The sequence below is a fragment of the Tachypleus tridentatus genome, chromosome 7 (genome assembly GCF_004210375.1).
Source record: "Tachypleus tridentatus isolate NWPU-2018 chromosome 7, ASM421037v1, whole genome shotgun sequence".
Lineage (NCBI taxonomy): Eukaryota > Metazoa > Arthropoda > Merostomata > Xiphosura > Limulidae > Tachypleus > Tachypleus tridentatus.
Window position 1 is genome coordinate 42,007,052 of NC_134831.1, and position 20,178 is coordinate 42,027,229.

The 20,178-nt window shown below is 32.3% G+C and overlaps 1 protein-coding gene across 5 annotated transcripts in view; it reads right to left on the bottom strand.

Moving 5' to 3' along the window:
• Nucleotides 1–470: 470 nt before the first annotated feature.
• The window catches only part of LOC143255514 (small G protein signaling modulator 1-like), an 83,936-nt gene continuing 64,228 nt past the window's right edge, over nt 471–20,178 (bottom strand). For all 5 annotated transcript variants that reach the window (XM_076511296.1, XM_076511295.1, XM_076511298.1 and 2 more), the window contains 12 exons: nt 17,959–18,023; nt 15,960–16,174; nt 15,048–15,258; nt 14,480–14,595; nt 11,196–11,307; nt 10,149–10,402; nt 9,876–10,000; nt 8,716–8,798; nt 6,994–7,103; nt 6,491–6,587; nt 5,911–6,078; nt 471–1,751 (listed from right to left, as the gene is read on the bottom strand). In XM_076511296.1, the coding sequence (XP_076367411.1) occupies nt 1,663–1,751; nt 5,911–6,078; nt 6,491–6,587; nt 6,994–7,103; nt 8,716–8,798; nt 9,876–10,000; nt 10,149–10,402; nt 11,196–11,307; nt 14,480–14,595; nt 15,048–15,258; nt 15,960–16,174; nt 17,959–18,023 (1,645 nt within the window). In that variant the 3' untranslated portion in view covers nt 471–1,662. The remainder of the gene's footprint in view (nt 1,752–5,910; nt 6,079–6,490; nt 6,588–6,993; nt 7,104–8,715; nt 8,799–9,875; nt 10,001–10,148; nt 10,403–11,195; nt 11,308–14,479; nt 14,596–15,047; nt 15,259–15,959; nt 16,175–17,958; nt 18,024–20,178) is intronic.

Sequence of the window (20,178 nt, forward strand, 5' to 3'; positions counted from 1 at the left end):
TGTTTTTCAAAATACACTTTAATGACAGCTTTTACCTTACACATGCCTTACATTGACAGATGTTTTAGAAATCTAGTTGAATCTGGTACATTTGTAAAATACTTTATTTTTTTAAAGAAAAAATTGCCAACTTGCCTAAGCTTATATCTCATTTAATGGTACTTGGGGTCCTGTCTATATTAACTCCTACATGCCATATAAAATTTAAGGAGAGGATAAGTGAAACATTTTCAGGGATCTTAGTCTGAAGAATGATAAGCTAATTTATGGACATTTATTGAGATGACCATAGGCCACTTAATAGAGATAACTTTTGAAATCTTGACATTCTAGAGAGTAACTACAGTAGTCCCCATCTAAAGCATGTTGTCCTAGAAGAATATCCAAGCAGTTTAACGTTTTTCTTTCTTTTTTGAAAATGAAGAAAAAAATAGATAGTTTTTGTTAATACACAAGGTAACATGGCACTATTTTCATTTCAAAAATATACACCTTTTATATACACAACACTAGAAAAACATAGTAGCATGATCTATTGGAATGGCAACAGGTTACATTTCAGTAAGTGGATAACACATTTAGCATTTTGAACTATTAACAAGGATTAATTTTTACAGAGATGCTCAAGGCTAGTGGGTGTATGACCAGTGATAAGTCCCAAATTTTGCAACCAGCATAATAACTTCTATTGAGAAAAATACAAATGACAAACCTTAACAATGCAGAGCAACAGTATCAAAACAGAACTATATCTAATCTTTCATGGTGACAAGAAACTCACTTGAAGTAAAAAGACAGCTGTCCTGTACTTTATTTGAAGTGCTAATACCTATACCAGCAGTATTGAGAATACATACCTAATCTTTGTTCAACTTTATTTGACATTAATTCACATATGCATTGAAACAAAGGGATATTTAAAGAATAACAGTTACGTTAAAAAATGGTATGCATGTATTATAAACTCTAATTAAATACAATAATACCTGTAAAATACACAAAACCATGCATTTAATAAGTTTTATCTTTTCAGATGTCTTTTTCATTAAAATGTAACAAATAGTTTTGAGGTTCAGTTTTCCTAATTATTTACCAGCACTATACTCCCACCAAGTTCTCAAATTACATATTTAAACAGTCCTGAGAAGCTACCATAAGAGATTTTCTTCTTACAAAATATAGTATGACAGATTTTATAATAAGCTATTAAAAATATATATATATGGTGACAAAGCTCTGTTATACCAGAATATAAAATAAAATAAAAAACATACACTAGAACATATACTTTTATAAAATCAAATATTTTCTGTATTGAAAGATCGGGAAGTGTTTAACATAAACAATCGACTGATATCTTGAATATCACACTAGTGCACGTGTTTTTGAAAGGATAAAGAAATGGAAGAATGCAACAAAAAGGGGATCAGATCTTATAATATCAGAAACATAAACATACTTGAATTTTACACTAAAACATGACCAGTATTTATTATTTTGAAAAAATCTACCCAAACTTGAGAAAACCTGATATAACACATTTCTTTTATTTTTCTCCCACACTGATCTTTCAACACCACCAAAATTAAGATGTTGCATCTCACTTCATCTCTTTACTATACAGATACTAATGGTTTTGTGTTACAATTCAACTAATAAAACCTATTTATTGTCGATGAGAATTTGAATTTGGTGCACTAAGTCTCGAGCTATTTTCAGTACTGCTTTAGCATCGTGTCTTTCTGCCATTTCTGTAAAGAAGCACAAATAGTTGCTAGTTAGTTCTAATGAATCTTAACTACTAAGCTACAGATTAAGTAAATATGGTCCTATTTGTCTGTAGAAAAATGTCTGCACTGAGAAACATGGGGAAGATTATAAAAACACCCACTTTAAAATAACTACACCATAAAAACTGTCACTTCTAGAAAAATCCCTAGTTTCATTCAGTAACGTTTGGACACATTACAGCTATAACGTATTCAATATGCTTATCAGATCCATTCTTCAATAAAGCTATTCCAAGCATTGTTGTTTCTGGTTGGCTGTTTGTTTGGCATTTCATGGTGAAATGTAATTAGGCTATCTGTGCCGAACAACTGGTAAAATCATTAAAATTCATAAAAAGGAATCACGTTATAACTAAAAATAACTTTTGAATTAAAAAGGCCATAACCCTTAAAAAAAAAAAATTTGTAAGGTGGACAGTATCACCATTGCCAATGACACTGTCCAATGTTAGGTGTAAACCTGTGGACAAAACATGTCTAAGATGGTGCCATCTTTCAGAATCGTATCAACAACACAACTGTAAAATGTGGGCTACTGTGATTTGAGTGTCACTTAGACCACACATTGGTACATCAGACCTTGATAAAATAAAATGATGAGTTAAAAAATTGTGACCAATGGATAGTCTAGTCAGGGCAACTTACTCCTTCCGATCCTTACAGAAAAGAAGACTTTGAAGGTTCAGTAGAGGGTTTTAACTGGAAAAGCTTGTTATCACGTTGCTCACTCCAAGGCAACTGCCAACTGGCATGAAGCTGATCCTTGATTACAGGACTATAGTCCATGTACAGAACAGGCATGGCAGTGATAGCACTAGAGTAAACCGATTTAGCTGCTGATTCCTGCAAATACCAACTTGGCTTGGTATCCAGAAGAACTGGATAGAAGTAGATGTTCAACAGAAATGGGCAAGTCAGTTTTGAACATTTGCAAGAACAGAGTGAGAATTAAGGTGATGCAGTTACAGGGCCAGTTTAGCTAAGCAAGTCAGTATAAATAGAACAATTTGTGTACTGCTTAGCTTCTAAGTGATCCAGGTCAATAGAAATGGCATACATTTTCAGCAGTGAACACAGAAACCGTAGACGGGATCTGTGTGCAACCACCAAACCACAGCAGAGCCCACAGAGTTGCTTGATTTTAAACCATCCACATAAGTGGGAATAAAAGGATGATTCAAAATATATTCAACAAATAGAAGATGGTACTTCCAATCGGGAGTATCCACCTTCCTCAGCTGACTCAAAGAAAGGTTACACTTGGGGATGTTAATAAGCCATAGTGGAATGGGCTGACCAGTGAATACAGCAACGTCATCCAAGAACAGACCCAATTCATTCAACTGTATATAGATACAAAGGCCAAAAGGAAGACACAACCACAGGTAGGAAGGATGCTGTGGTAAGGATAGAGGATTTCAAGCATAAAGTAAAGATAGCTGCAAACAGCAAAGGTGTAGGGGAGGTTTAAGAGACTCTGGACTGGGAAAGTGTGGAAAGTCCCCATACAGAGACGAAGCCCCTGATGGCAAATGAGGTCAAGCATCTTTGAGACTGAGGTTCTGGTAAACCCAGAGACCCATAGTTCAGTTTTCATTGAATGAAGGCACGATAGATTTTTAGCATAGAACATCAATCTGCTCCCCAAGAGGTGGAAAAAAGAACATGGAGGATGTTCAGTACCCTTTGCTTTACGTGTGATATAAAGGTCAGCTTATGGTCAAAGATAAGCCCCATGAACTTTGCCTCAGGCACAAGAGGAAGCACAACTTCACTGACACAGAGTTTAGGAATAAGGTGAATACCCCATTGGCAGCAAAAGAGAGAAAAGTTAAAACTGTTTGCTGTGGTCCACTTCAGTGAACAATTAAAAGTAGTCTGTAGCTGCTGCTCAATAAACCTTGTGTTCAACAACTGACACAAGACATGGAAGTTATTGACATACAGCCTGTTTGCAACAGTAAGAGGGAGTTGTTCAGTAATGGCATTAATCTTTATACTGAAAAGTGTAATACTCAAGACACAGCCCTGAGGGACTTCTAGTGCCTGTAGAAAAGAATGGGAAAGTGTTAAACTCACATGAACTTGGAATCGCCTGCTCGTTAAAAATTTAATAAAAATTGGCAAATGGCCATGCAATTTTCGAGCCTTGGGGTAAAAAATGTTGTGAACCTTTTCAAATGCTATATCTCTTTTTCTTCCACCCACCTAGGGCACGAATGAAAGCAAGGTGGGTAAGAGCCACTATAATTAACAGGATACGCCTCACTGCAGAAACTCCTTGGGTGGAGAAACCAGCAAAGATCTCTGGATCAGAGATGTTCTTCAAATCTGTCTCAAGAAAATCTCCTCATGCCAAATTCAAAATAGCATGGAGAGTGACCTCAATGGGTATATCTACAATGACTTTCAATTGCAAAAGGAGTTCAGTGTGTTTATAAATGGGTGTTTCCACCAAGATGTCCCCAGAACGTAGCTTTTTGACTGACTTGGGAGAGTTAGCAAGTCCCTCTAGTGCCTTCCAAATTAAAAATAAATTGAGACATTTGTCTGATAAAGAATATAATATCAGAAAATGATGTACAGGTGTTGAAGTTGAAGATTGCTGTTCAGAATCTTCAAGATGTGGTCATTTTCTAATGATCTTTTTTTACTATTTTATTTAGATTTTGATTAGGGGTATCCATAATAAAAAAGGAATGTTTCAGTGCCCACTGATTCCACCCACCATTGAGCCCTACCATGGGGCACACTGCAATGCCAAATAAAGATGTGGCAGCAGCACCAGAGTTTCTTGAGTACTGTACTCAAACACCAGCATCAAACACAATATCTACAACACCAATTGAGAATGTCCAACACTGGTACCCTATTGACCCTAGCCCAAGACAAGCAAGATATAATCTTTTTGTAGTAATTTTTAAACAATGAAGGTAATTAATACACATTGTTTCCCAACTTCAAAAACTATAAGTTGTACTTCCAAAACTTAACCAGAGCAAATGGAGTAGCAGTTACCAGTTCCAACTTGAGCCTGGCATGGCCAAGCGCATAAGGCGTGCGGTAATCCAGGGTCGCGGGTTCGATCGCGCTAAACATGCTCGCCCTCCCAGCCGTGGGGGTGTATAATGTTATGGTCAATCCCACTATTCGTTGGTAAAGAGTAGCCCAAGAGTTGGCGGTGGGTGGTGATGATTAGCTGCCTTCCCTCTAGTCTTACACTGCTAAATTAGGGACGGCTAGCACAGATAGCCCTCGAGTAGCTTTGTGCAAAATTCCAAAAACAAACAAACAGTTCCAACTTAACCATCTAATTTATCAGTTTTAATTGTATCTTTGGAATTTAGAAAGATGTTTATTAGACTGAGGAAATTATAGTTCATCTGAGGCATCATGGTAAAAGTTTGGCAATTCTACCTTGGATTTTCATATTCATGAAGATAGTGACTGTTACACAATTTAGTATCAAATGTTGGAGAAATGGAGGATAAAGATAAATTCTTAGATATTCAATCATTTTCACAGGCCTGTTTTTAACTGAAGTTTAAAACTACTTCTCTTTTTAACTGAATTCTTCTACATCCTGCTGTTTTATTTGTGATGTTACACAGGGACCAACTCCAATTTTGAACTGGTAGGCTAGAGGGAAAACAGTTAGTTAACACAACCAATCGTTGGGCAGTACTTGCATGAAGAAACAGTGGAACATTTTCCAGCACTGTGTTGTGAAGTGTTGTCTCTGGAATTCATTGTAGATGGCTGTCCTCAGATTCAGACAGATTTTAACTGCAACTTATCAATTACTTTTATGTGTAATAATTTTATTATCCAGAATGGTCTAGCATGAATATGCTTATTAATATTAACTTAAACTTACTGGTGTGTATTAGCTTTAGCTGAAACCTAAAAATCCATTAAAGCTTCACTAGTTATAGGGTGCAGCCTTCTGGTGTGTATTAGTTTCAGCTGAAGCTAAAAAATAGTTTGAAACTTGGTGTAAGCTTCTACTGAAATGGATTTCATTATACATTTCATAATAAGTGTAATAAAAACTGCCTATTACTGTTGCTCATCTGTTTCTTTCATGCTTTATTAGTTAATGTCAAATTATAAAACTTACCGTTAAAAAATTTTATGATGTCTGTAAAATCCAAGTTATTATCCAAGATTATATCTCTGTAATATTCCACCATGGCCAATGCAATGAATAGAACAAAATGGTTCGAAGCAACATGTCTGGCAGCCCAAATAGTCTCCCACACACTGAAGACATCATCATAGATAAGTTCTACAAGTTAAATTTTTATCAGTGAAGTATGATTCTTATGTAATACCACATCCATTAATAGTTAATATTTTCTACCTATACATAAAGTATTTAATTTGTTTATCATCAGAAATGGACAAGTTAATGAGAAAAACAAATAGGGATGATGTAATATAAATTAAAGAATTAGAAGTCTCCAAGAACTGCACCATGTAACTTGATTTTGTAAAGATGAACTAGTTATATCTACCCCAGTAAAAGTAACTCAGAATGAGTCAGTGTTAGCTTTAATAATTTCTACTGTTAATCTAAATTTCAATCTGTGGTTACCATATACATTCATTTTACAACACACTTAAGTCTGTTAAAAAAAAGATTGCATTATTCATAAAAAAAGAAACTACTTGGGAAATGAAATGTTGAATAGCCTTACCTCTTTTAAAGTCAAGCAGAAACCACCGATAACAGAAGTAAAAATGAGTATAGTCACCGTTCTTGTGCATCAGCTCAAACATTTCTCCATCCAGTATCTACAATATAAGTTTGTGGATCTATATCTAATTCCATAGATTCTTGCATAAGAAATAAACACCTTCATTTTATTGCCATACTCTAAAAGAAATGTAACCACAAGACACCTGGTGGTGTGTTAATCTACTTTAGTGTCATTTATAGTAAATTCTAGTGACTAAAAAGAAACATGTTAAAACTCCAACTTACCTTGCTCATAATATTAATATTATTCAATAAAATTATCTAAGTACGTTAGGAAGTGATACATTCCATTTAATTTTAGTTGATAAGTACAACAAAAACTTCCAGGATGTGTAAGAACCCTGCAAATAACAAAAACTGAACTTTCACTTCCTTCTAGTTTTACAACATCACATTATTCTAAAGAGTAAAATGATCAGTTGTAATAATAGTTTTGTTTACCTGAATAAGGGACCTCATGTTGGCAAAATGTGCATCCATGGCTCCACCATGAGGAAAATTCACAACCATCCTTTTCATAAGTTCACAGAAACAGCTGTAGGACAACACCTCTGTTGAGAAAACCACACAACAGGAAAGTTATATCAACTACTTTTATTTACAGACTTAAGAGATATCACAACAAAGGTGTTACAAAATATGTTTAGTCTTTGAATGAATTCAAACAGTAAAGCACAATTCTAAAACCAATTATTATGACTGCATATTATAGGTGAGGCTTCATCTAAGTTCATTTGTACAAACCTTTAACTGAAGAGATATGACGGAACATGAAAGTTCAATATATACAGGAAGTTAACAGTGAGCTGTCAAACTCTTATAAATGTCACTTTATAAACATCTTCACTTTGTTCTTTTTTCAACCAACCACTGACACTTAATGAAATAAAAATAATTCATTCACTCAGTGTTCTCCAATCTAATGTAACTTCCTTTAAAGCTTCAAGTCTCTCCTAATAATGAAAAACATGTATCCAATCATGTCTAGTTACCTAAAATCCAACATAACTACTTAAGTACTAAGTCATGCTCTATGATTAAAAACAGTTAACAAATAATAAATATCCTCAATCCAACATGACTATTTATCAAGTACTAAATCATTCCCAATAATGAAAAATGTGTAACACTGTCACATTTAGTGTTATGGAATTAAGACTCTTTGTATGTAGGCTCACTAAGATAGTACAGCATTTTTGTAATGTGTTATTTCTTCACTGAAACAACCTTGAGTGACTTTGAACAAAATAGCTACCAGACTGTCAATGCTTCACCTTACCTACTTTCTTTTATCTTATTAATCATTTATATTTTTTAAAATTTCTTTTCATTGTTATTAATCAGAGTAGCTAACACATTCCTTATAGAACTTATGTACAGAGTTCTTACACTTAATGTCACAAAACTTTCTTTCATTGCTGCCATATTGAACAAACATTCCCTTCTAGCTATCAACAGCAAACCTATATCAATACAAATCATGGTCTGGTGAAGTTGTTGGTGATATGAGCATTTTCTTTGATAAAATACATATCAAAATATTTGCAAACATTCAGTTTCTTAATGTACCTTTCCTAATGCCCATCAACAAGATAATTTATAGCATCAGATAACAATATACAATATGATCAATTTCCCATATGTATTTGATATCCAATATGGCAGAGTAAATTATAGATCATATTTTCAATATGATTCATTGGTTTGTTGTTAAGCACAAACCTACACAATTAACTATCTGTGTTGTGCCTACCACAGTATCAAAACCCAGTTTTGTTTTGTTTTAATAATATAACCCTTCAAGACTTACTGTTGGGACACTAGAGGGCAAGATGTCAGTGCAAGACCTCTATACCTATAGTTGTTTTAATGCAAAGACCTAAAAGGAATTTCTCTCCAACATCATATGAAGCTCAACACTGTAGTTCTGTTTAACATATTCAACTTGTATCAGTTGTTTAAACCTTATATACTGTCAGATACATAGTATTTTTAAGTGGTAAATGATACAAGAGTATGTCATACGTACAAAAGAAGTTTCACTGACTGGTTCTTCATTAAGATAATATCATACAGGGTTCTTAAGTTTTATTTATTTAGCCTTTTTAAATATCACCTATTCAGATTTCAAGGTATGTTTTTCTTAGTTGAATAAAAACTTACCATCATCAAAGATCACTAGTAGAGGTGCCACTAAATCACACATTCCCTGGACATAGCCGACATCTAAATGTTCCCACACATACCTGAAGTATAAATAAATATTTTGTTAATACCACCATAATCAGACATAAGCTGTACATGTACTGAAGAAGTGCTTTGTTCAACATGTATGGCACAGATGAATCATGAAAAACAATTTAAATAATTTCAGAGCAATTTTTTTTAAAAAGTAGCTTCTCTCCGGAGTACACTGGATGGGAAATGCACATTCTATAATACTTTTTGATGTAAGAAATGAAAACTGTACAACTCAAAATCAATATAATTAGTCACAATAAACAAATTCATGCAACATTTAAGATTTTAAAAAAAGGGATCAATATTTGCACTTATACTATATTTCAACACTTTTACAACCATTTTTTTAACCTTATAACCAGGAATATGTCCCTCTCCCCTAACGTTATAATTGTGCAGCAAGAAATACAATACAATATTTACTGCTGGTACATCAACAGTAAATGTAGGGACATACAATACTAAAATTTCAGGTTTGTTTACTCACAGTAGACATAACATAATGCAGACAGCCCACTGTGTAGCTTTGAGGTGAAAAGATAGCATTTACTAATTTCAATATTTATACAGTAACTATCAGAAAGAACGTGTGTGGTACTGAATACAATTAAAAGAAAAGAAACACCTCCAGCCATAGCCAAGTAGGAACCAGTACTGAAAAAATCACACAATCTGGTAATTGCCCAACTTACTTAGAGCTGAACATTTGGTCTAAAGATCAAGAAAATGTTTACTGCTCCAAACTAAGTAATTTTCAATACTAGGAAAACATCATGTGAAAAAAAATTAACAAAACAAAATGAAAACTTTATGAGAAAAGCTTCTCTGCATCTGATAGCAGCCAGAAGAGCTGACAGTTAGGAAATGTACTCAACACATTGCTAATAAAAAAGTGCTGCTGCTTGGTTCATATCGGTCACAGCAGCTATCCCAAAATGTTGCAATACACTGTCTGTTAAAATATTTACAACCCATTGCAGTAAAATGCATACTTAAAAGAAAATGTAAACATAATTTATAGGTTTGAAACAATTATGTTCAGTAAAGTAAGTTACATTCTGTAAATATACAAAGTTTCTCACGTGCACATCACATTTCTGAGCTTTTCTAAGTTCTCGTTGGTAAAGTACCAGTAGTTTCGGTCACATCTTTGGACATCTTTTTCAATCCTGTGGAGGTTCAATGAGAATTGGTCTAAAATCTCCACCTGGTGGATGAGAATAAGCCTTTATACCAGTAAAAACTGACATTCACACCATTTTATCTTTTTTTTACACAATGTGTATTTCAATTCATTTATGGGTATTACAGAAAGTCTGTGAAAAACGATTATGTGGATAATTAAATTTACATACTGGGAAGACCCCACCACTTGAAGAAACTGGAGAAACACAGCTTGACCTAGATTCTCCAGAAAGCTGACTTCCTCCATCACCATAGTCTCCAGGAAGCAGCTCATCTTGAGTAAACTGTTCAGCTTGTGATAGACCAGCCTCAGCATTTGGTTGTCCATTGTCCTTTTTGTGAATGGCAACTTCAACTTCCAGTTGTGTACCACTGATGTCCACTGAAGGATTTGTTATTAGAATGCTTTGACTTTGATTATCCACTAGAAAAGAAAAGGATAATTCTGTTTAATTATTTTTAATGATGCAACCCATTCTTTGGTTAAGGATAAACAAACAACCTTGATATTGTATAATCAAGGCTAAATGCTATCACAGTAAATAAAATATTTTTACAACAACAAGAATTTGGACAAATTGAAAATTATTTTGATTTTCCTTAAAATAAAATCCTTGAAAAATTATATATAGATGCACAATAACCAGAGATGCAAATAATGATCAAAAATCAAAGAGAACAGAGACAACTGCATGTTTCACATATATCTAATTTATTACTACCATGATTTTACCCATAAAGGCATCATCATGTACAGATTGAAGCAGCTTACAAACAGGTATGTTTAACAGAAAGTAAATAGCTGGTAACCTTTACATTCACTAGAAGGCAGGAGGAAAGAAGCTTAAGATTGCTTTTTAAACTTTATTTATGAGATTCTCAAGCTATTTAGTTTAATTTGGTTAAACATATTTGTACTTGTTTGAAACTGTTTCAGTCTGTACCTGCCAATGCCTTTATGGACAAATTACAATACCAATAAATAAAATATTTACTAAACATGTAATTTTTATTTCCCTCAACTTTGTAATAATAGAACTGCAACAGTTTTAAGTATTAAGTGCATTAATATTTGTAAATGATAAGCATGTTTCATTGTAAGGGTTAAAATCATATCGTTTAGAAAGCAAATGAGCCTTTCTGATATGTTAAAATTGATATGATATGCCTTTCTGATATGATAAGTTATTTCACAGATGCTTTATTTTCTAATTTACCTTGATAATGTCTTATCAAGTGCCCTCTAACAGATGGATGTGAAACAGGCTGTGATCCAACATCTGCTTTTGAGCACTTTTCCTCATCTGGTGAAAAGACTTCCCCAGAACTCTAAAACACAAATACAATTTTGAGGAAAATTTCTCCAGATATATTTTCAGGGTTTGTAAGTACTTTGAACAAATTCTTGAAGTTGGAAGGTTTATAATTTCATATAGACATGTATGAATACATATAAATCAGTATGGTCTTTGTTAAATACAATCTACAAAACAACAGTAAGATGTAATCTTACTATATGTAAATAACACAACTTTAAACTGATGTTAGTAGAAAATGTCTGACCAGCTATCTTATTTAAATAACCATTTAATACCAATCTATCAACCCTTTTACTACAGGTTGAAGGTAATAGGCCAAATCATTGAGCTTGTTGACTTCATTCAAAATTTTATTGAACTACTATTTTATGAATTTATGTAAATAAGTTTTGAATCAAATTGTAGATTAGTTAATTTCTTAATTTAAAAATAGTAAAAGCACACATCGAAATATAGATTTTAGTGAGCCACATGGTATTTTGAATGCAGCACTATTTAAAATTAGATGTTTGTGATGTCAAAATACTAAGTCTATAGTTTTGTACAAATTAGGAACTCAAAGCATCAATATTATTAAGTTAGAATATAAAATGAGAACCTCATATCTTTTGATTTTGTTAAAATATGGCTTATGCACGTAATTGAACAGTGGCTCCATTCACTTCTTTCCATATTTAAAAATGGTCTCCTATACTGTTACTACAGTATATGACATGTGAATAACCAATCTACAGTTTAGAATGTCCCCCAGAGTGGTTTTCTCAGGAAGTTTAATCTGTGAAAAGGCTATCATATTCATTTGATCCAAGATATCAAGGCCATAGGTTGTGTCTTCAACCTGCTCCAAGTTACAAATTTGTTTACAATCTCAATATAACATAGTTACTAAGCTTTATAACATATAGTGAAGGTCTATGGTATTAATATCTTTATTTATGCTGTTTGGTTATTCAACTGTGTGCATGCATGCCTGTAAAGTCTAAAAAAAAATTTAGTTTGATATCCTCCACATGCAAAATTTTGAAAGACTTAGTAACCTATGTCCAGCAGCAACTGGGTACAAAGGTTGTAACTGGAAGAGAATTCTTTACTTTGCTTCTTGATTTATTGTTCTATATTTTAAGAAAAATAAGTTTAATAATTTATTTCTAAATGGTAATAATCTATAAAATTATTAAACTATTCTGTAACAAATATAAGATTGTATTAAATGAATATAAAGAAATAAAAATTAGAAGCATCTTATTTAAAATTTCTAATAACTATTTTTAGTTATGAATAAGGTCATTTAACAACTTGGCACTACTTTATGCAGATGTACACCTTGCTGCATGTAAAGGCTTGTTTTAAGCATGATAGTCACAGTAGAATTAATAAATGGGCAGTGGTTGGGAGCTATACTGGTTTGTTTAGACAACTGGATGGGATGCTTCAAACTAGTATAATTTTTCTTCTGTGCTATAAATTGATGCCATTCTACCCTACAGGGGGCTGAAATGCTACCTTCAAGAGGTAAGTTTTCAACTTATTTACCCCCAAATGGTAGTATCTTATTTTCTTATTTCAATTAATTTTTCTTTTTTACTTTGGAGAGCAGTCACCTTCCCACAACTGTCTGCAGGCAGTGAAGGGTAATATAGATGTGTGATGTTGTGGGCTTGAGCACCCACATCTTGCTCTCCTAATTTCTATACCTATTGCTACATTTTTATTTCTTATGTGAGACTAGTGAATGGAAGTTATGACTGATAGACAGTGTATCCCCCATGTAATGTGGCTCCTACTTCCACAGTCACCTCCAAAACCTAGGGTACATTTTATAATCTCATATTATAGCTTGTACCCTAGGATCTTTTCAATTAGTATATCATGTTTTGTTTAATTTATTTTTGTTTCAGCTTGTTTAAGTTATAACAAACTAATATACATATATATATATATATATAATAATATATATATATATATATATATATATGAAATGTGACTATATTACAAAATACTAGTCCACAGAAACACAGCCAAGACAGGGAAGACTAAAGGTCAGTTTTATATTACTGGATATGTAGCATGAGAGCACATGCACCTTGTAAATACAAGTTACATAATGTTAGCTAGATATAACTAGAAGATCAATATAATAAAAAGAAAATAAATAAATATACAGCTATACAAGACTTAATTTACTTATACTAAATATTTGTATTTTCATGTTACAATATGTAATTATTCTAGCATGAAAAAGTATAATTTATATTTCCTAGTTCTTTTATGATGGTTATGAGATTAGTTAAATGACAGACACCCCATAATTAAAGTATAAAAAATAGTAAAATACAAAGTCTTACTAAAAACAAACATTTGAAATGTATTTAGGAGGCTTTAAAGATTAAGCAAATAATATTTCAGATTTAGGGGACAAAGTTGTTTTTTTTAATCATAACATGAAATCACTTTGTATTCAGACTAGTAACAAAAAATACCATTCTCATAAACAAATCTTTTGTAAAAATATTTCATGAAAAATAAGTATTTTGTATACAAAAAAATCAGATAACATTTGCTAAAAGTCCACCCAGTTCTGTGGACATACACATGCTGTGTCAAAAGTTATAGCACAAACACTTAATGTGTACAAATGTGTAGATGAACTCCAATATATTATATTGAGCTCATAGCAAAAGGATTAATACTTTTAAATTAATTGGTGATTTCAAAATCTGTTTACACAGAATGTTCTCTATAGTTTTATTTGTTTTTAATTACAACCTTAAATTGTAATGCTTTTTCACCTAATGTTGCTCAAAATTCAACTTAAAAACTAAATGATACAACTAAATGAAAAATGATATAGTTTATAATGAATCAAGTTTTTTCTCCATAAAATAAACTTTATGCTTCTATTTACCTTGAAACAATTTTGTAATTCGCATAGTGTTCATAGACAGTTAACACATCACAAGACATCAATATTTTTTACTTCCATAATATGTAAAATTGCATAAAAGTTGAAGAAACTCTGAGAAACTAAGTGACATGGGTTTAAAAATCAACCAGTAACATAGAATCACAAAGTGTCAATGGGGTCTACAACATAAGCATGGACAGCCAACTAGAAAATAAACACACTGTACATACTGTTAACGTTCTCCACTGAATAATATGTTAAGAAACTAATCCAATACCTGTATCACGTCAGATTCTTCTTCAAGAATATTCCCTTCATGAGGTTCCTCAAATGACTCTTCGTCAAAACTAATATCTTCAAACACTTCATTGCTCAAGTTGCCATCTTTAGGTCCTTTGTAATGACATTATAAAAAAGAAAAATCCACTTCAACAGACAGATAAAAGGAGAGCCCAATAAATTTTAGCTAATATAGAACATATGATCAATAATGAGGACAAAGGAATTTCTTTTTCGAGATAACTTTTTACTTGAGGAAAAAAAAAGATTTTGTCTGAGTTAATGTGTATGAAAACTAATTTATAAATCAACAAACTAGTCCTTAAAAGATTTCACTTACCATATGAGATTAAAAAACAAACCAAAACAAGCCTTGGACAGACAGCTAAAGCTTCAAGAACAATTTCTGCCCCCAGGTAAAGTTCTTATAAGGCACAAGACTAAGTTTGTTTCCATTAGCAGGGCCATGGACTAATTTTATACCCCCAAAAGAAAGCCTTTACCACTGGCAGGACCAGATTTATTCTTCCATTGGAGCCTTTACTAGAGGCAGACTAAATACTTACCTACAAGAGGTATCTCACTGTTAGCACTTTCTGAGGAGAGCTTGGCCATGTTAGCTGCCATGATTTCTTTGTCTTGTTGTCGAATAATGGCTTCTACAGCAAGCCATTCTGACATGGTTCTCTCATATGCCATCCTTATGCTGTTGTCATGTTCCTGCCTTTCTTCAGGGGCACTGTCAAACTGATAATGGCCTAGCAAGAAAGGCCACACCTATACAAACAAAATAACCCATTTTTCAAACTAACAAATTTGTTTTACTCTAACATTTACAAGAAATTATTTTTAACACTATTTTTGTGGACCCTACACATAGAAAGGGAAGAATTCTTAAAGGTTTTTAACATCAACTACAAGAAATATAAAATAAAAGCCAAACATACCATTCAAATTTTCTTTTAGTATGAAGATTTTTATTTCATATCCAGGTACATTTATTGATACCAATTATAAAGCTGTCTATTAAAGTTCATCTACTATTCACATTTCTTCAACAGTAGCCTAGTTTACCTATTCATAACATGGGAAGTTGTAAACATCTAACTATAAATGAAAAAAATAGAAACTGAGGCACAGGTATATAATGCTGTATCTAAAGTTTGCTGAAGTGTAAGGTAAAAACTAATAAAATCACTCAAACATTATTATCACATACATACGTAAACATTCAGACATTGACGTGAAACTTAGTTCAAACGTTTCAAGACTATTAAAAAATACCCAAATTGAAACATTTGAATATATTCAAGTGAAGGCTTAATTAGAGAAATGTACATCATATTAAAACCCAGTTTATTTTAAAACGTCCATAAGTAAAAACAAAACAATTATATGAGGTAACAAAAATTCATTTAATACTTTTGGAAAAGTGAAGTTAGCAAGTAGTAGAAAGTTAATGTTACACCATTTTCTACCTCCTTTCTGATGCTGTGCTCTAATCCACCATAGTATGTCAATCTGTAGATTTCAGCAGCTTTTCTTACACAGCCACTTTCCTGGAGGTTATTCCACACCTCAGAGGTTAGTCCTGAAGTTGCATCAGTAGGTTCCTTGTGTGACACAATCACTGGGTTTACCAGCCCAGAGAGGTGAGTACGAACTGTACGCAGGTGACGACAGTGAGCAAGCCCTACAGGTTGAAAAGAACCAAACCAATAAGTTTTTAATGTAAAGTGTTATTGATATTCCATGGAGTTTTTTTTTTCTTCTAACAATAGAAATATTTAATCAGATTGCATAAAACTTACTTAAAACTTTTAATATAGTATCTATTTTGAGTTAAATAAATTTATGTAGTTTTTTTAACATTTTCATGTTTTTGGGGGATTAAAGTGAGAGGAAGTACTTTTAATGTTTTAACTTATTACTGTAATCTTCATTAACATTTTTTGTTTAATTTTTAAACTTTTACAGATTACAGCAGTTACTGTTTCTGACCACAACTTGAAAAACATTACATAAACTGAAAGAGGTGTATCAGTGACCTTAGAATCTGACCTTTAAGAATGGTGTCAGGTCAACCTACATAACTATATTTTAGTTAACAATATTATTGATCAAAATCAATCTAATAAAGATACATTGTTTTTATTCAAGATAAAATTATTTTATTTATATGCATTGTTTGAATAAACTTTATAACAATATTCTATAAATAAGAATTAGTCACATTTCAGTCACTAGAATAATGTGCTATCCTTATTTGATTATCTAAACCTAATAACATTCAAACAAATACAATTTAACATTAAAACATTTTCAGGAATGAAAACAAAATGTCTAAACAAACCATAACAATTCCCAGATCTGTGACTTTAAATTCTTCTCAACTTTTAGCTAATTGTCATTATTATTCTTAGCAGGAATTACATTATTCACCTCACACTTAATACATAGTTCTTAATTTGATATATATAACAATGGTATCTAAATTGTACCTTTAGCTACTTTCACAGCTATTCTTCACTCACACTCTTTTAAAACCACACAACATATGATGTGAACAGAGGTCTGCATTAATAAATCTACAGACAAAGAAAGAAATTTACAAGAGAAACAAGACTTGGTTGATTGTATTCTCAGGGCATGTTAGTTTCTTAGCTATGCAGTAGGATTGGGAGAAAACTTAAAAAAAAAAAAGTCTATAAATGCAGAAATGTAAGTTTTTTTACATATTACATTATGATAAAATATAAATTAAAATATTATTGAGTAATAATCTTCCTAAACATTTAGGGTTATTATTTTTTACTTAATGTTTGAAATACGATATACATGTGACCCTTTGGCACCTGAAACCATCTGGTGGTCCCAGAGAGGATGAACATTGTTAAATTAAAAATAATTATGTAATTGTGATAATACAGTGTCTCCAATGGAAAGAGAGAGAGAAAAAAATGCTTGAAAATTAAAAGTTAAAAGTATCTATTGTTAAAAAAATTGGCTTATAATCTCTAGATAAACTGATATATTATGAAACTATTCATTTTTTATCTTGATATTAATAGTACTGTTTAATATTTGAATGAAAAACGCTTTCTATTAGCTCAGACTTTGATGTGATCAATTGTAAGAATGTGTTGATTTTCAAAATATGTTCATTTAAATACACACCAATTCTACTCTCCATTTGTTATGAGAAATAATGGTATGATTTCATGTAGTTTAGCAGCTCCTATATGAAGAATCAATGACTTCACGTTACTTTTACAAACTCTGAAGAGGATTATGGCATCATTTTGTGTACTTTACCAACATGTACCTAAATATAGGTTGTGGCATATTTTGTATGATTTTACCAGTTTGTATCTCTAAATTGCAAACAGGCTTATGAAGAGCCTGGTCAACATTATGGCTTCTTTTAACAACAATCAAACAAAACATTTATAAAATAACAAAATGCTTAATACTTACATCCATAAAAGGCCCGAGAAATTATTTGTCTCCTCATGGTGTTACACAAAACTTGTATTGATTCCCTACCACAAAAATAACATATGCTCTTTAGAAACTTACTGTGAGCACACAATTAAATAACTGAACTACAGGCAAGCTACTCTGTAAAACACAAGCTCATGTGTTAATAAATTCTCTGAATATTAGAGCGGGTTGAATAGTTATATTTGCTAACTGATTAACCCTACACACACAGATGAGGAGGTCAATGCATGTCTGTCACAACCTTTCACTGAGTTGCATTCAAAATTTAATTAAACCACTTTACTGTCAATGTACAAAAACAAGTTTGGCATCAAAACATCATTTATAATTAAATTTTAATTTAAAAATGAAATATTCATATACATCATCAATTATCAGTTCTCTATATTACATGGCACTTCTTCACTCTGAATTGCCTACTTTAGGCAATGTTTTTTACCCTTTATAATGTTTTTTTCGTTTTTGAATTTTGCACTAAGCTACACAAGAGCTACCTGCACTACCGTCCCTAATTTAGCAGCGTAAGACTAGAGAGAAGGCAGCTAGTCATCACCACCCACCGCCAACTCTTGGGCTATTCTTTTACCAATGAATAGTGGGATTGACAATCACACTATAACACCCCTACAGCTGAAAGGGCAAGCATGTTTGGTGTGACTGGGATTTGAACCAGTAACCCTCAGGTTATAAGTCTAACACCTTAACCCACCTGGTCATGCCTGGTCCCTATATAAGGTAACCTGTGTTTTACATAAATCATGTGCTTAAAGGTAGATACTGTTAAGAAGTATTATAAGCTTATAGCTCAGAGGTACTTAAAGTACTTGGGACTCAGGCTCATAGGTGCAGGGATTTTAGCCATTAGAGTACCATACCAACCCTGGTTTTCTATTATGATTTTTCATGATATAAATTGTGGATTTAGTCTTAGTAATGCCCTGTTATAGCCTCATTTTACAGATACACAAACCACAAAGTCAAACCCATATATCACATTTTATTGAATTTTATTTAATAAAGAGAAAGACAAGATTTACTGATTTCTGTATAAGGCTGGCTTGTTCTGACAATAATTTTGAAATATGGTGCTTTATTGTTACTATTACTGATATTACTTCAGCCATGTAAGGGAATTACTTCAATAGACTTACAGGCTTAATTAGAAAGTCAGTTTATTTGTTTCTAAATTTTGTGCAAAGCTACACAAGGGCTATATGCACTAGCCATCCCTAATTTAGCAGTGTAAGACTATAGAGAAGGCCACTAGTCATCACCACCCACTGCCAACTCTTGGGCTACTCTTTTACCAATGAATAATGTAATTAACCGTCACGTTATAACGTCCCCATGACTGACAGGGCGAGTATGTTTGGCATGACAGGGATTCGAACCTGCAGAAGATCAGTTAAATTATAAAAACAAATATAGTAATTAAATTAAACAAAAGTATTTGTGAAAAGGTTGATAGGCCTGAAGCTTTTAAGACAAATAATTGTAATTGTTTGTAACAACTTGCAGTCTTTCTAGTAAGAAAAAAAATTTACTTCTGATTTCATTTAATATTTTTCAATGTTCACTACAGGTGGTGTTAGAGTAGAAACAAAAAAGAGATAAAATCTAAAGTTTTATCAAAAATACGAACCTTTGATGTTAATTTAGGATTATAGAATGTATGCACATGGGAAATGTAAAACTACAAGATGAAAAAGTATTCTTATTCTTAATAGAGAAATCATATTGTTGTGAGACTCATCTGGATCAGAATGACTTCATAAATTCCCAGACGAATCTCTAGTACAAATAGTTTATTAGGAAATCAGTTTTTTGTGTTCAACAGATTTTTCACTTTTAGTAAAAGACTGCCAAATTTCATGAACATATATGTAACAAATTTGGAATTATATTAAATATTAATTTTCCAATATGGGGTCAGTTAGGCTAAACATATGCTCATGACAATCCCATTAATCAATTAGGAGAGGAACAACAAAGTTGGGAACAGTTGTTGCTGGACAGTTAACTTCCTTCTGGTCAACAGTTCAAAACTGGTAACAGCAGCAAACAGCCTTAGTAGCTTTGTCATAACAAAGATAAGGTGAGTAAATAATGAGAAACCCGAGTCTTAACTGGTTGACTATGTTTTTGGCAAGTGATTTAATTGTAATTAATTTTCAATTAATCAACTGGTGAAAT